General features: G+C 37.3%; 2 protein-coding genes across 8 annotated transcripts; one reads left to right on the top strand and one right to left on the bottom strand.

Moving 5' to 3' along the window:
- Nucleotides 1–4,597: 4,597 nt before the first annotated feature.
- LOC127266072 (probable E3 ubiquitin-protein ligase ZFP1) lies at nucleotides 4,598–10,499 on the bottom strand. 7 transcript variants are annotated; one of them, XM_051296182.1, is made up of 8 exons: nucleotides 10,455–10,499; nucleotides 9,983–10,069; nucleotides 7,707–8,039; nucleotides 7,169–7,600; nucleotides 6,698–7,092; nucleotides 6,485–6,583; nucleotides 5,467–5,643; nucleotides 4,598–4,995 (listed from the first exon to the last, which is right to left on the bottom strand). In XM_051296182.1, the coding sequence occupies exons 3-8, from the start codon at nucleotides 8,023–8,025 to the stop codon at nucleotides 4,849–4,851; spliced, it is 1,569 nt and encodes a 522-aa protein (XP_051152139.1). In that variant the 5' UTR covers nucleotides 8,026–8,039; nucleotides 9,983–10,069; nucleotides 10,455–10,499; the 3' UTR covers nucleotides 4,598–4,848. The 7 variants fall into 7 exon arrangements, with proteins under 7 accessions (XP_051152139.1, XP_051152138.1, XP_051152140.1 ...); XM_051296181.1 differs by having other exon boundaries at nucleotides 10,343–10,485; XM_051296183.1 differs by having other exon boundaries at nucleotides 10,360–10,465.
- Nucleotides 10,500–16,617: 6,118 nt separating this feature from the next.
- LOC127265874 (uncharacterized) lies at nucleotides 16,618–17,061 on the top strand. Its single transcript, XM_051295890.1, has one exon. The coding sequence runs from the start codon at nucleotides 16,618–16,620 to the stop codon at nucleotides 17,059–17,061; it is 444 nt and encodes a 147-aa protein (XP_051151847.1).
- The last annotated feature ends 359 nt before the right edge of the window (nucleotides 17,062–17,420 follow it).

Genomic DNA, 17,420 nt, shown 5'->3' on the forward strand with positions numbered 1-17,420 from the left:
CCAGATTTACCTCAGAGACAATACATGTCAGTCGAGTGACTCTTCATCTTTAATAACGACGTGTGCATGACTCATCTCTTTCTTTTTTTTCAGCGCCTTGAAGTCTATCGAACGGTGTCCGACCTTTCCACAATTGAAAGAGTTACCTTTGAAGGTACTTTTTGCCTTTTCAATGCCGTCAGATGGTTTCAACTTCTCTTTTCCCTTGTCCGTTGGCTTCTAGTTCTTTCCAGACTGCTCATTGTTTTCCGGAACAGTCTTGAAACTAGAGCCTTGGCCTTTGTGTTCGACCACATTGGCCTTACTGCCGAGCATTAGATGCCCCTTGCTTGCCAAGTTTGATCTATGCTCCTCTACAGTTTGGAGACGATTGATCAGTTTCGCCATAGCCATTTCCTTTCGTTCGTGTTTCAAATAAATCTTGAAATCACCTCGACTAGGTAGCAATTTTTCAATTATCGTCGCCACTTGAAAGGCTTCACTTAGCTCCATTCCCTCAACCTGGATCTCATGCAGATTCAGCTAAAACGCATCAAACTGTTTCGTAATGCTTTTTCCATCGACCATTTTGAAATCCAGAAACCGTCCGACGATAAATTTCTTTGCACAAGCATCTTCGGTTATATACTTTTTCTCCAGCGTCTCCCATAGCTGATTAACCGTTAGCGCATTCCGGTAGACACCGTACAGGGAGTCGCTCAAGCCGTTCAGTATATAATTTTTGCACATAAAGTCTGAACGGTTCGAGGCTTTCAGAATTTGTGCTTTCTGTTCTTCCGGAAATCCTTCAGGCACAACAGGTGCATCATCTGTCAGCCAATTTTCCAGATTCAGTGTCGTCAGATAAAACAACATCTTTTCCTACCATGTTTTAAAATTCTGCCCGTTGAATTTTTCTGGCTTATCGGCTGCCACAGCAACAGGCTGCATTATATGGTCCGTAACAGAAACAAGATGTATACCCCCCAACTCGTCTAGTTGCTGTCCGGTAGATGCAACGAGACCTTGCGTAAGTCCTATAGCCATACGCTGCGGACGAAGCAGAACAACAACAGACTGTTTCAGTCGAGCATCAACAGGATGCCGTTTCTGCAGTCCAGCAACAAGCTGGTTGAAGATAGCAGCAACAGGCTGCGCCCCATCCGTCGTGGCCTTGAAGGTCTGTTCGTACTTTGTCTTTGCATCTTTTTCCGTAGAAGCCCTCCTGGACGCCTCGCGTGCTTCACGCCTGGCAGTAGCGATTTCAGCGGCTTCACCGGTTGTGCGGGATGGTTGAGATAATGAAACCGTAGAAGCGGGAGTGTGAGACTCGCTGGAATTCACCTCCTCATTCTTGTCTCCGTCTGCACCATTCTAAACGTCATCATTCTGATCATTCAGATTTCTGTAAGGATCGTTCATCGCGTTGATCATTGTTTCATCTTCAAGTACGATCTGGGCAGCCGCAATGCAACAACAATTTGATTGTGGATCTGGGGAATTTTGTCAGTCATCTCAGATTTCACCACGCGAATTCGCTTCAAGATTATTGGAGAAATCAATAGAGAATCCGAGATGTGACAAATCAGATCACCAAATTTGATAACGAGATCGAATATCATATTTAAATAAATTTGAGCCTCGCGTAGCACACGATTTCTGTGAAGCGAATTCGGTCTCTCTACCGATTGCCTCCCAGGATAGAACAAATTCTTTACGGAATAACAGATTCTGCGAACCGAAGTAGAAAGCTTTTTTGGAGAGAAAAAAGGTAGAGAGAAATTAAATTTTTAGGGAGAATTTTTTCAGATGAGAGTATTTTTCATAGAAAAGAGTTATTTTTCTCAGATGTTTTAATCGTGAGTTTTTAAATAGGAGAAAAATAAATTAAAATCATGTTTTTGGGATTATTTTTGTTTTAATCACGTGAAGAGAAAAATGTCAATCTCGCACCCACTTTTGCACGTTGCAATTCAATTGCAACAATAATATTTTATCTGATTATTTGATTTTCTAAGTCAAATTAAATTAATAAGATAAAATAATAAAATACAAAATTAATTTTATTGTTATTGGGCTCAACTCGTGTGGCCCACGAGCCCCAAGGCCCTATCTTTGACTATTAATTTAGCCAAAGTCGAAGCTTAAATAAGCCCAAGCCCAAGCAAGCTCTAGTCCAAACCAATTTTGTCATTTATCATAAGTGGGATTGATATTCATATAAAGAGACATAAAATTTTTCATGTTTTTAATGTGGGATAGCCTTTTCATTTTCCTCTTTCATATTTTAAATACCCAACAATTCCCCACATGAAAGAGGAAAGACGATGACTCGATGAAAAAAGATGAATTCTACATGGGATAAGTAAGTTTTCTTTTCAACTTTCATTTTAGCAGTATGTAGTCTTTACCAACTGTCTAATGGACAAGTTGTCCTTGAACTATTTAGTATTTTAGTAAGTGAGTTATATACTGATACAGAATTCATGTATCTAGTTCGGTTCTCATAGTTTGGTTCGTTTTGGCCATGGAGCTCGTCCTGGTTCTACAAGAGTTTCTAAAGAACTAAGTCTGAACAGTTCTCTTTTGAAGCGACCTCACTTCTCTCTCATATATGTGATCTTTCTAAGTTTTCGGGTAATATAACTCTTATTTAGTGATCATTAAAGCAATCATTTGCTATTCTTCTTACTCTGTCATCGTTTGCTGACAGGAATGGTGACGCACATAAGTCTTACAGGGAGATTGCCTATTGAACCTAGTTCTTAGGATCTTCAATCTTTATAGGTTGGGTTTTCTTTTATAAGACTTATATTTCACCAGGCTTGAGCCACATTTCTCTAGTCAATTTGTAAACTGCATCACGGTTTAACTCTCTGGTTAGCGGATCCGTTAGGTTATCTTTTGACGCAATATGATCTATCGAAATAACCTTAGTTTTGATCAGTTGCCTTATGGAATTATGTCGACGACGAATGTATCGACTCTTTCTATTGCATATTATACTCTCTGCTACGTTAATAGCAGATTTACTATCGCATTAAAGAGTTATGGCAGAGATAGGTTTGTCTCACTCTGAAATGTCCTCGAAAAAGTGGCGAATTCATTCCGCCTCTTCTCCATCTTTATCTAAGGCCCTATCTTTGACAATTAATTTAGCCAAAGCCCAAGCATAAATAAGCCCACGCCCAAACTAGCTCTAGCCCAAACTAATTTTGTCATTTATCATAACTTCATAAATGTGATCGATATTCATATAAAGAGACATAAAACTTTTAATGTTTCCAATATAGGATATCCTAATTCTGTAGATAATGAAAATGTCTCTTAGGTAGCATCAGAAGTGCACTTGATATCCTAGAGCATGTGAGGATGAAATAAGATGTGTTTTAGAATTGGGAATCTTCAAGAAATTTGGGAGCATTGATTTATTCAATGGAGCTTTGATTGTATTTCTTCGAATATTTTTATAATAAATCTCGAATTGATTGAAATTCTAAATGTAGGTTGGTGTAGCCGAATTGAATTAATATTTGCTTGTCTTTTCTATTCTCTGAGTTATCATTGTGTGCATAGAGTGTGATCTTATATCTCTTTGGAGGTGAATTGTTGATGCTCCTAAGAATTTAATTGAAATTGGGAAAAACACTTTCAAAATAATTTAAAATACAAAATATAAATAAAAGTAAATATCTATCATTTTTCATCAATCTCACAAAAATATATATATATAATTCTATTACTGCCTCACTCCGAAGCATATTTAAATATATTAATATTTAATAAATATGTAGTGTAATAAAATAATGTAAAATTTATTTTATTTTTGGCATTAATGAAATTAGAAAAATATAAACAATAAAATAAAAAATATTTTTATATTTAATTGAGAGATACTTTTACTAAAAAAAATAAAACAAATAACTTCGATTTAGACAAACAAAAATTGTAAAATAAATACTTTTAACTTGGACAAAAATTATAATAAAAATTAATGCCAAAATATTTTTAATTTTTATATAAATTACAAACAGATGATCAATATTTAAATATTAATACAAACAAAATTTTATGTTATTATATAATACAAATTTGTCAAAACATTCGTACCACAGTAACCAATAAAATACTTTTTGCCTTGCCAAAGTAGACATTTTTCATTTAGAATTGAAGCAACTAATTAATACTTTCAATTTCTAACATATATCCCCTCCCAATTAACAATTCTCCTCATTTTTATCACTATTTACCAAAATACCATCTCACAATATACATAAACTCAAGATTACTAGTGATAATTATATCTTACGTTAATCTATCATCAATATAATACTATTATTTTTTTAATATACTAAAAAAAACAAAATAAAAAGATAACTATTTAAGTGGACAAAGAAAATATTATTCTTTAATCTAATAAAAAAATAAATATATACATTTGAACTGCTCTAATTAGGCCTGTCTTTATTCGTTTGGGCAGGTCTAAGTACTAAAAACCTCTAAATCCAAAAAGACTTCAAAACACAAAATCACCAACCAATTATGCACCTATATACACATCCATAGACACATACAACCCTAAGTACAATTCTACAAAGTTTCCGGCAAATCGCCTGCATCATCGACAAGTCCGAAATGTCGGCATTCAAGCAAATATATAACAAAAACAACAAAGAAACCAGTCTGTACAGTTGAGAGACAGATGCAGTGCAAGTTCAAACACAAGATCATACACGCACATCTGCTTGTCTATACATACATACACATATATATATTACATGTTCGATATCCCGATATGCATATGATATATATATATAGTTCTGTAAGAGAACCAGGGGGGTGGGGTGGGGTGGGTTGGGGGAGACCAACTTACAATCGCTTCGCCTTGCTGTTCAAGGCCGTGGATTTGCATATGGGACAAGTATTCTTTAGGACCAACCATTTTGTTATGCACTCCCGGTGATATTCGTGGCTGCAGTCGAGGGTTCCAATTGTTGCTCCACTTTCATAATCAGTCTGCGTAGAATCATAGGTCGGTTAGTTCATAGCCAGGGATAATTTTTCAGCGGATGTAATATTAAGAGGTTTTACTCGACCAGCTACTCTTGAAGTTTTGGTAAAGATTACAATGGGATTCTATTTAATCGAGTCGTCCGCACTTTTCAAGACCAACTATGCTATAAAATCGAATATATTCGTAGAAAGACATGATGAAACCAATCACCCTATTGTATTAATTGAGCCGATAATATGTAGATTACGGCCCTACACCTTACTTTTTGTTTCTTCGACAGAAGACTCGCATATCCATCCCAACTAATTTGTAAAGTTATACTTCAGGCATTAACAGTTAATAATTTTAAGATCAGCGAGACAGAATTCAAGTAGAGAATGGAAAACGAGTAAATAATATCAAAACATAGTTCCATCGTATAGGAAGCTGGGCATATATATATATGTATATATATGTACTATACGTGCACAGACCTGGCACACGACGCAAAAATTGATCTTTCCCTGGTCGTGGCAATTTGCATTCGCATGTTCAGTTTCGACACAAGCATTTGGGGTGGTAAAAATTCTTGCTTTCATATTATTTTGAATGAATTCCTCAGTTAACCCCGTGCCAACACTCCCGATGTGTTCTCCCAATTCAAGAAGTTCCTGTCACATAATCTCACAATCAAAATTTAAATCGAACACTTACAGATACAGAGCATTGAGTTCCAAGTGAAGCTGTCTAAGTTCTTGTTCACAAAGAAACACTTCTTTTTTTTTTTTTTTTCAATCAAGTTGCTCGACAACTTGGTTCTCTACTTAACTGCGTTAATCATATCATTCTAGTGACCTTGAGCCTGAAAAACTCTAAAATTTATTAATTGCCCCCAAAATACTTTAGTTGGCATCATATTGTCAACTTTTTTTTCAAAATATTACATTGTATAGGATGTACTCAAAATTTTTATTTCTATCACTCTTCAATAAATAAATATATTTATATATATTCAAAATTTTCAAACTTCTTATAAAATGAATTTAAGTTAATTATAGATAAATACTTTTTATTTTTGATTGATTTGTATTATATAAAACTCTATAATAATATCTATATTGTATATATTTTTATTTAAATATAAATATTAAAATATATTAATCATATACAGCGTAAATTAAATATTAATTAAAACCGACCAAACTTCCAACTTGAAACCAACCACACTAACCAAACACCATAACACACCCTAATAAACCAAATGCACACAACTAACTGAACCAAATAGGCACAAGTCAATGGGGCTCAGTGAAATTGGTAAATTTATAATATTCAGTTAAATAATTGTCCATTTCAATAGAATTTTTCAAAATTTTACTCTTCAAGTTGTATTCAAAATGTAAGTTCAGCTTGGCTATCAGCTCTACCTCTACATAACTGCTTAGAACAACATAATGGCGAAACATATTTAATAGAGGGTAAAAAAGAGCAGACTTAAATTTCCCTGACTACCTCATATGACATGTGATCGATATCCAATCTCATATCCCTGTGTTGATCAACAGAAGCTTCTGCTTCACGATAATCATGAAACTCAAGTATAGCAACTTCCTAGAAAAGAGAAACCGTATGAAACATTAAAGTTTTGCGAAAAAGAAAAATGTGTTGCGGTGAGATCAATATAACTTGATAATGAAATAAAATTGAAAAGTAGTGAGTAATTACATCTTCAGGCAAAACTCTCAAGTGCGGATGATTGCGTTGTCTTGCATTAGGATCCATTATGATTTCCCTTTGCTGAGGCTGATGGAGCCGGAAGACTGTCGGTGGAATGGGAGCTAAAAATGTGGGCACACCATCCACACCTTCGCGGAAAGGACCAACGCCAGCATTCAAAGAATTCAATGTTGAAGTCCTGTGTGAAGACGTAGCCACCTGTGACAGGTAGTTACTGTAGTTACCTCTGAACGCTTGCATAGGCGGGGTTGGATGAGTAGGACTAGAATGGGCCCGAGCAACAGGAGGGTGCAGAAAACCAGCAGCAGTTCTGTTGATAGCTGTTGATTGATAACCTTGCAGGCCGATATTCCCAGCTTCGACACAAGCTCCATTTACACCACCTGATACGAAAAAAGTTCAGATTCAAGGCAAATACTGATCCAATCTGGTGCAGAAGTTATATTTGTAGATAGTTACCGTGCACATATGAAAAATTAGGAGGCTGTGCTGTCCATCCGAAAGTGCCAATATCACCATTCGTTGCACTGAAATGCATATTCAACCAAGGGTTTCCGGGAAAGTGTACAGGAGGAGAAACATAATTTCCGTGAATAATGGTACTTGCAATATGTGAGAGGGCAGGTTCAGATCGAATCAAAGCATCTCTGTTCCTAGCACCCCTCCACGATCCATTTTCAGTAGCTGATGATGGATCGGTCCCAAGATATTCCGGAGGAGGAAAAGAAGCGGAATCCATCTGAGAAATGTCTGGTTCGCACACAGGAGCGACAGAAAAACTAGGGCCTGCTGAAGCATTTTGATACTGGTGATTTGAAGAAGCCCCCTCGGCAAGTTTCCTTTTGAATAACCTGAAATCTTCCATGTGGCTCGCGTTTTGGAAGTAACCTTCTACCGAAATACAAGCAATTTAGCAAGTGATAGAAAGGGATATCAGGTCATGTGCTTCACAACTGATATAAACATGAAAGAGAAAAAAACAAAGAAAATCTAATACCTGTCAGGGGTCCCATATATGGATTGTAATGTCGAGATGATGCAGCAACAGCTAAATCTAGGTTTGCCGGCGGGTGCTGAGGTTGCATGCCATTGTAAGGTGGTATACCATAAACTAATGCACCGTCGTTGTGTCCTGGCACCGGATGAAGGTTAAAATTACACTGGATTGCAGGTACAGGAACTATGGAGTGATGCTGGGGATGGTTTGCCACACTCCCGTAAAAGACGCATGGATCGGTCTGTACATGGTGACGGCCTTGCTGATCCGTCTCTGAGTCAATCACATGACCAAGGAACTGAATGTTTCGGTGCCCCATTTCGAATGAGATACCTGTGCATCACATATTCGAGACTTAATTGAACCAAAATTAATAATATATGTACAAACACCCAAATATTGCACTGAAAAACTGTCCTAAACCTATTACATTTGGAACTATCGCTCATTAGTGAGAAGGAAGCGAATTCCAAAGGGATGATAGGATTGATGCAACATAGCTTCTCCCCTCAGGCAACCCAACAGCTAAAATAAAAATGCGAATGACTGTTATAACTTAGGGTTAATTGAAAAGAGGCACTTTGTCATTAATTATTATTTTATTTTTTATTATTTCTCTTATTATTTTATTTTCTATTTAGTTCTTGAATTATGAGGCTTGGGATTAGTCCATGAGCCCGCTTATATATATGGCGCATCTAGATTAACCAAAACCAAAATAATAACGACCTCCCCTAACCTGATCTAGACGCACCCTATCTATAGGCGGGCTCATGGATCAATCTCAAGAGTCATAATTCAAGAACTAAATAGGAAATAAAAATAATAAGATAAATAATAAAAAAATAAAATAATTATTAATGACGAAGTGCCACGATCAATCCTAGGTGAGTACGGTCCTTCCTCTCCCTTCTAGTATAGACTTTGACCTTATTTGATTCCGTAACAAATTAACAATGAACACAATATATCGCAAAGACAAATGAATTTTACACATAGGCTATGCTTACTTCTAACGATAATATATTTGTGTTATTAATTATAAGTAAACTAGAATTGAGATTATATTATCATTAGAGCTAAGCATTACTTGAGAGACATTCTTCTAGACATTGACAATTGCAAATCGCTTAATATTTTGTGTTTCTAACAATTTCAGTTTTTGAACTCTCAACGATTAATATAATCGCAAAGACATACCATTTCCCTTAACACAGACTATTTGAGAGATCAATGGTTCATTCTCCATAAGAAAAGAAGAAAAAGCCATCCGAGAGTAAAAGTAGACTAGAAAATAAATGTCCCAACATATATGGCTAGGCTGAGTCAAAATCCTATAAATGTTTCAAAAAACCACCACAATAAGGTTCTCACCTACAGGACAATTGGGTGGGTACTTCAATACGCCAAATTTCCCAGTTCAAAAATGTAAAAGAGATAAAAATTTATGCAAAATTGAGGAGAAAACTTTGTTGATGTAAAGTACAATTTGATGGAACAGCACCTTCAGATCACAAATTTTCTTCTAACAACACCGACATACGAATTCAAAATATCAGACAAGTAGAAGATAAAAGGCAAAGGACATGATTTATGACAATGATAGAGTACTTTCCAAAATCACATTTTTGGCCATTACCACTTTATGCCAAAGAGTTAACAAAATCAAAAGTAACCGAATACGGAATTGCCAGATGTCTCGAAGTTAAACAGAAAGTAGGTAAAACTTTTTCGAAAATGTGGGTCCCAAAGCTTCTCGTAGATTGGACTTTTAACCATATAGATCTAGAGTCATATAAAGAAACTAAGTTATATACTACACAACGGCGGAAACAACTTCAGTAAGCCCAGAATAATGTAGTTGCAACTAGATGAGAACTACCCAAACAATCCTTACAGAAAAAATAAAGCAAAAAAAATGCTGCATCCAAAACGGAAAAACAACCTGATTCAGAAAATAATGATCAATCAATATTTATAACAAATGTTTAAAATGTTATCAAAATTACCTGATGCAACAATTCTCTGCATTCAAAACTTGTACCTCAATCATACAAATATATATATACACACAGTACACACACACAAATATACATATATCTTCTGTATACAATGCAAGTTTACATTCTTCCTCGACCAGAAATCAACCAGGGAAATAAGAAAAACCCACCCACCCAAAACCATTAATATTCTTCATTGAATCATGGCCAGGCAGGAAATGCATAATGAAGAGAATCAAAAGAGTCATCAAAGCTGGAACCAAAAAAAAGGCTAACCTTTTTACCATGAAAAGCCCCCAAATTTCTCAATTCTCAACCCTCAATTCTCTCCAGAAATTAAATAAATTAAATTACTCGTAGCTCCTGCAAAAATGGAAATTAAAAAATAAAATCAACAAAAAGGGGGCAAAAACCCTAACATTGAGGCATTCATAAAAAACTGATCAATCATCCCCGAAACCATCACGAAACAGCAATTCGAGCTAGACACTATCCAAAAATGAGGAATGTATCAATTTCCCATACGAATTCGAGCGCAAAAACACGAACACCAAAATTAATTTTTTTAAAAAAGTCCAAAAACAAAATACGAAACGGCAAATCAAAACGCGATCATAAATATCCAAATATTACAACCAAATTGAAGGACGAACTGAGGAGAATGGATGAGGGATCCGTATCAGAAACGAAGGGAGACGAATTCTCCGCAATTCAACAGACAAAAAGAAAGCTTTGATGGAGAAATCACCTGTGAATATATATATATATCTATATTTTGCCGTATCGCTCTGTGTAATGCCTTTTCTTTATTTCCTCGTGCCTATTTATATTTCTACCGTTAAACTGCTACAAGTCAATTTTGTGAAATATCATTTATGCCCTCGACTTGGGCTCCAATTCTCGTGGGTGCCCCCGGGTTGTGTCGCTTGGCCATTCTTCAAGCAAGGCTATTTACGTCATTACGCCTGTTGCCTCGACTGTAACGCCAGAAAACAATTTAACATTGGCTTTGTTCATTCTCCTATTATTTCCTGCACGATTAAAAAAAAAACAATTAATATACTGTAAATATTTTTTTATTCCGTCCCATATAATTTGTTCGTATTTTTTATTTTTGTCTATTTTACATAATTTATTATTATTTTTTAGAAATTTGATTATCCATTTTAATCGCATTTTAAATTTTAAATTTTATAATTTTTTTAATCTTAATTAAACTATTTACTTCTCTTAATCTTAATCTATAATTATTTTTACTAATACATTTTTTAATTACCTACTAATCATACTTTATCTGAATTCTCGTATATATATTTACTATACAATTATTTCTTTTACCTCACAATTTTTTTTTTAACAATCTCACAAAACAAATACATAATATTAACTTTTTAAAAAAGAAATATGACTTAATTTTTTAAAATTTTTTATACAATTTTCATTTTCAGTATAAATAGTATATTTTATTTTTTTATAAAAAAATTAATATTTCATAAAAAAATATTAGTATTTTTATATTAATGACATAATTTTTCGTATCTTATATAAGAAATTTTAAACTAAAACACTCAAAAAAACACAAACCCTATATCATTATAATATAATTTAGAGTATTTACTTTATTCGTTATAATTCAAAATATTATTTTTATCAATTTGGTTGTCTCATTTTAAATTATTCATTTTCTATTTTACAAAAAAATAATCATATGTTAATAACAAAAAAATTTTAATTTTTATTCAAATTTCAACATAATATTACACAAACAAATATTTTATATATATAGTCAAGACAAAAATTTATAAAAAATTCTTACATACTTCTATTAACTAATAAAATATTATTATTTTTTAATTTATTAAAAAAAAAAAAAAAACTCAAAATGCCCCTATGATTTGGGACGAAAGGAGTATTTGTTTTGGGTCTATTTTTTTAGATTTGAGTTAAAATCTAAATAATACTCCTTTCCATTTCAAGACATTTTTTTTAAATTTTTATTTTACTTTAATAATTGATATTTTTTTATTTCTGATTAAATTCACTAAATTAAAATATACTTAATAATTATAAATCAACTTAATTAAGTACATAACATATAACATTTTACATAAGAACTCACTCAAAATTCCTTTGTTTTTTATTATCTATATTTAAAACTTCACTTTTTTTAAAAAAAATTAATTTATGTTAAATATATATATAAATATTTTTTTATTGTATTATAAAAAAAATATTCTTTATAAAATAATATTCATAATGCATATAATTTTTTTTATATCGATATAATCTTTAAAATATTTAAATTCACATTCTATTTTTTTTGTAATTATAAATATTAAATTTATTTTAATACACCATCCCCCGAAAATACACCATTGCAGCAGGCGCCAGTCCTTGGAGAACCTATGGAAGACCACCGAGTTCGTTTCCCATAATAGGGATCTACTTATCAAGTTTTCCCACAGCCGGTGTTACACAATCCATTGTCCGTTCAAGCAGCTTCCGAACAGCCAGGGGGGCAGGCAAAGATGGTGTCGCTGCCACATCCCATCATAAATTCACAGGTAATCGAAGATGTGATTCATACGATGTATGATGATCGTCAAAACAAGGAGTCGGTCGAGTAGTTCTTGGAACAATTCAGGAGGGCAGATTCTAGATGCCATGTTCGTGTACAAGAGGACCAGGTGGTGAATGTGACGATAAATAACACGACGCACCAACTACACGATAGGTTGACTCTCCAGGAGTGTCACGCTTTCGGTAGTCGATGTCCAAAGCTGCGAAGGCCGAACAACTCATAAAAGAGGCTTAAGCAGCCTGGAATCATAATTTTCAGAGCGGAAACCACCTTACTCATTCCAAGGGAGAAGTTGCCGAAGCCGAGGATGAATCGAATGAGACTTTTCTGGCTAAATCCCAGAGAGAAATCATCAAAGAAGGCTGCCTCAAGCTAGCCGAAAAGCCTTATATGAGAGTAGACACAGAGTCTTTCCCTACGCCAATAAACATTGTTGGAATGCGTCTATCCAGGTCCAAAAAGTCAAACTTAGGGCTTGGTGCAAATGGCAGAGGAACAGACCTTCAAAAGCCAGTGTTTGAAAGGCTTGGAAGGTCGATCAAACCTTCGAAGAGGAGTTCGGTGTGGGATAGACTTTGCCCCACAAACACGGTTGCGGAAGTAAGTTTCGAAAATGGAGGTGAGGTTTGGCGAGTGACCTCCGTGGATCAAGTGGTAATCACACCCCATCAGACTCGTCTTCCTGGGAAGGCTCCAGACGACGGAATCTGGACAAGGAACTGAAATGAGCAGATGATGCGACCTCCTACTATGACTCAAAAGAGGATAATGCAGCGACAACGCTTCGTCGCTCTCTTTTTCCAAGAGTACCAGGCTGGGGGGCAGCAGACTGATGACCACGAAGATTAGGTCAGGGGGCAGTAGCCCCAGGACTCAAAAAAAGTTGTTGCTGGACGACCGAAGTTTGGTCGCGAGGACCTTCGTCACCAACTTCAGGCCCAAAAGAAATGGACACCAAAAGGAGTTTTTGCAAGGGTTGAATACCCTACCGAACCTCACTTTATTGTGACACTAGGGGAGGATTGGATTTTTGAAAGTGAGCCGATGATCGGTACTCTTGATTACGATGAGACGTCGGAGGGTAGTTTGGACATTAATGTCTCCGACCAGGACCTCGAACGAGCTTTGTATCGTGAGGGAGATCTCAAGGTCAATAAAATAGAGGTGTTACCTCGGAAATTTGAAGCCTCTCAGGTCCAGTCCGATTATCTTTAGGGGGATGTGATGTTGGAAAGAGCTGGTCCATTATATTGGGTGGAGCAAGATTCCGACATTCCGAAAGAAGGTCCAAAACCAGTAATCTTTCAGAAATTAATGGACAAAAGTACGCGTTATTTGAAGCCTTTGTTTCCCACCGTACATCTTGACGGGCGGACGGTCAACAAGGTCCTAGTCGACGGGGGAGCTTCCGTCAATGTCATGACTTTATCTACCCTAAGGAAGATCGGGAAAAATAGAAACCATCTCGTCCCGACCACTATGCGAATGACCGACTTTACTAGAAATACGCATACGGCAGTAGGCGCATTGGTGGCGTAATTGACAGTTGGAACAAGGACGGACCAGATGAATTTCTTCATCATTGAAGGGAAGCCAACTTATTCGGCCATCATCGGGAGGGACTGGATCCACACTACTCAGTGTGTCCCTTCAACTTTGCACCAAAAAGTTATGTTTTAGAACAAAGACCAGGTCAAGATGGTGGAGGCCGAGACTGATCCAGCCATGAAGATGCACTCCGCAGAGGCCGTTTATTATTCCCCTAAGGTATACTCGTTGTCCATGATGTTGGAGGACGCTGAAATGTGGAAAGAATGTAACCTAACCATGAAAAGGTTCGAAATCAAAGTCGAGGCCAACGCACGGCCTAATAATTCAGGTATTTATTATGTCTGACATCCTGATTTTACAAGATTTGGAGGCAAGAGTAGGCAGGTCTAGATGTCCATTTATACTGGTTGGAACTCATGCCGCTCAGCCTCTTGACGGGCAGGAGGGGACATTCTCCCAACCGCCGATTTGTGATAAAGACGAAGAGGATATCCACTCATCGATTGAAAAAGCTGCTCCGCCTTTCGAAGCGCAAGATCCATTGGAGGAGTTCAACTTGGGGGATGAGACAGCCCCTTGGACGACAAGGATCGGCGCCTTGCTAGATGTCGAGAAGAACAAGCAAATGATTGCTTTGATTCGAGAATTCAAAGATTATTTCGCATAGGATTACGATGAGATTCCAGGGGCTACCAAGGAGCTTAGTGGAGCATCAATTACCTACTAAAGCTTAGTTTCGGCCGCACAAACAACTCTCTAGGTGTTTCAACCCGGAATTATTGCCGAAAATGAAAGAGAAGGTAAAAAATTTCCTTAAAGCTAACTTTATTCGAATATTCAGGTACACCGAGTGGATTTCTAAAATTGTTCTAGTTGTGAAGAGGAATGGAAATATCCGGATTTGAATTGACTTCCAAAATCTCAATTTGGCAAAGCCGAAAGATAAATACGTGATGCCCATCGCCTACATGCTCGTGGATTCTATGGCTAGAGACAAGATCCTCTCTTTTATGGATGGTTACTCTGTCTATAATAAAATATACTTGGTTGAGGATGACGCTCATAAGACAGCTTTCCGATGTCTCGGAGCAATCGAAATCTCGAGTGGATAGTAATGCCCTTTGGGCTCAAGAATGCCGGAGCGACCTACCAAAGGCGATGGACACAATTTTCCACGACCTGATCGGTGTTTGCATGAAGGTATACATAGATGACGTGATCGTGAAGTCCATAGCATTCGATCACCACCTGTTGGACCTTCGGAAAGCCTTTATGCAGATAAGACAACATGACCTCAAGATGAACCCAACAAAGTACGCTTTTGGAGTACAAGCAAGGAATTTCTTAGGCTTTATTGTCCATCAAAAGGGAATTTAAGTTGATAAAAATAAGGCCAAGGCTGTCTAGGACCTTGGGCCCCCACGCAACATTAAGGAATTGCGGAGCTTGATGAGGAATGCCAATTTCTTGAAGAGATTCATCGCCAACGCTGCAAGGAGAACGAGGGCCTTCTCGGTGCTGTTGTGTGGGAATAAAGACGTGTTCGAGTGGGGAACAACCCAACAAGAAGCCTTGGACCAGATTAAGCAGGTGTTGGCATCTCCTCCGCTGTTAATGCCGTTAATCAGAGGAAAGGAGCTGAAGCTGTACACAGCCGCGACAAACGACACGACGGGCTGTACATCGCCCAAGACGATGATGAAGGCCAGTCCTCAGAGGCCGTTTAGTTAAATGGGCGCTGAAACTAGCATCGTTCACATTAACGTACCAGCCCCTTAAGACCGTGACAACTTGGTTGGTGACCTTTGATGGGTCTAGCACCTCAGGAGCAGCCGGAGCAGGCGTGGCGATCTTCTGTCCAAAAGGAGAAGTATGGCACTTTGTCCACCAACTTTCGCAAGGTGTCACGAATAACCAAGCCGAGTACGAGATGTTGCTATTAGCATTGCGATTTTTGGTCAAAAAGAACGCTAAGAAGGTTGTTATTTGAGGGGATTTTCAGTTGGTTATTTGACAGGCCCTCAAAGAATTTAAGTGTAAAGAATAACGACTTTAGGACCTTCTTCGAGAAACCCACGACCTTCTTCAGCAACTCACGGAGGTGACGTTGGAGGACATACCTTGGAAAGAGAATTTAGAGGCAAACGACTTGGCGTAATGGGCTTTCGGGTTTAAGAGAAAAAGAATACAACCAAGATACGAATGTTTGCAAATTGACCATGACCTAGATTGGCGAATCCCACTGCTGGAAGGCCTAACAAACCCAGGGAAGGTTGCTTCAAAAGTAGTGCGCCATTAGCTTTTAAAATACACTCAAATCGATGGGAGTTGTATCGACGGAGATCCGATGGGACTTTAGCACATTGCCAGGGTCACGAGGATGCTATGAAGGTCATGGTCGAGGTCCAAGAAGGTGTTGGAGGTGCTCATAAGGCTGGACCCGCTATGAAGTGGACAATTTTCTACTATGGCTATTTTTGGTCACAAATCTCGCAAGATTGAGTGGATTATATGCTCGAGGATGTCCAGCATGTCAGCGTCATGGACCACTTCGACATGTCCCCGTGGAAGAACTTCACTTAATTATCAAACCTTGACCTTTCCGTGGATGGGCAATGGATATTATCAGTAAGATTCATCCTTCATTTTCCAAGGGACATTCCTTCATCCTCGTGGCCACCGACTACTTTACGAAATGAGTGGAAGTTGTTCCATTGGCCAAGGTACAACATAATCACATTATACGTTTTACTAAATTTACAAGTTTGGTATTCCAAAGATGATAACCACCGATCAAGAAACCACATTTACAAGTGCGAAGGTCAGGGCCTTTACGGCTCAGTATGGGATCCAACTACTTCACTTCTCCCCTTATTATCTTCAGGCTAACGGAAAAGCCAAAATGACAAACAAAGTTTTGATTTCTATTATCAAGAGGGCGTTGGAGGACAATCCGAGAGGTTGGCACGATACTTTGGAGGAGGCACTATGGACATATAGGAATGTTAAATCCTTTATAATCGGCAGCATCCCTTACAGGCTGACCTACGGCCATGACGATGTGCTTCCGTTAGAGATTATAGTGTCTTCTCTCCAAATTTTGGAAGATGAACCAGCTGCCGATGGAAGAGCAGGACCAGACTTTCTCCAGGAGCTCGACGCTTTGCCCGAAGAGAGACTGCAAGCTCTTGAACGCATTCAACATAAAAAAAATGAAGGCTGAATCGACCTTCCGAAAACACGTGAGGCCTCATACCTTCCAGGAATGTGACATGGGCTTGAAGACCGTCCTCTCAGAAAGCCTCAAAGATGCGAAGCTTGGAAAGTGGTCCCCCGCATGGGAAAGGCCGTTTATTATATCGGCCAAGTCATCTAACGGCGCATATAAATTGATGGAGCCCGAAGGGGAGGAACTGAAGATGTTTATTAATGAAAAATATTTTAAAAAGTTCCATATTTCTCTTTAGAAGCTGAAAGGAAAGTACAATCAGATTGTGGTTGACTACAACCTTACGAAAGGCAAAAACATGTTGAACAGGCCGAATAAGCAAAAATCGACCTTCCCGAATGCAGATCTTGGAT

The sequence above is a fragment of the Andrographis paniculata genome, unplaced genomic scaffold, assembly GCF_009805555.1.
Source record: "Andrographis paniculata isolate CXL003 unplaced genomic scaffold, ASM980555v1 Contig74END, whole genome shotgun sequence".
NCBI classification, from domain to species: Eukaryota; Viridiplantae; Streptophyta; class Magnoliopsida; order Lamiales; family Acanthaceae; genus Andrographis; species Andrographis paniculata.

Coding starts and splice junctions, on each gene's coding strand:
- LOC127266072 (XM_051296178.1), bottom strand. CDS start 9,737: ATGCAGAGAATTGTTGCATCAG. Junction 8,040..9,715: donor GCAGAGAATTGTTGCATCAG/GTAATTTTGATA, acceptor TGTGATGCACAG/GTATCTCATTCGAAATGGGG. Junction 4,996..5,466: donor ATTTTTGCGTCGTGTGCCAG/GTCTGTGCACGT, acceptor GATTCTACGCAG/ACTGATTATGAAAGTGGAGC.
- LOC127265874 (XM_051295890.1), top strand. CDS start 16,618: ATGATAACCACCGATCAAGAAACCACATTTACAAGTGCGAAGGTCAGG.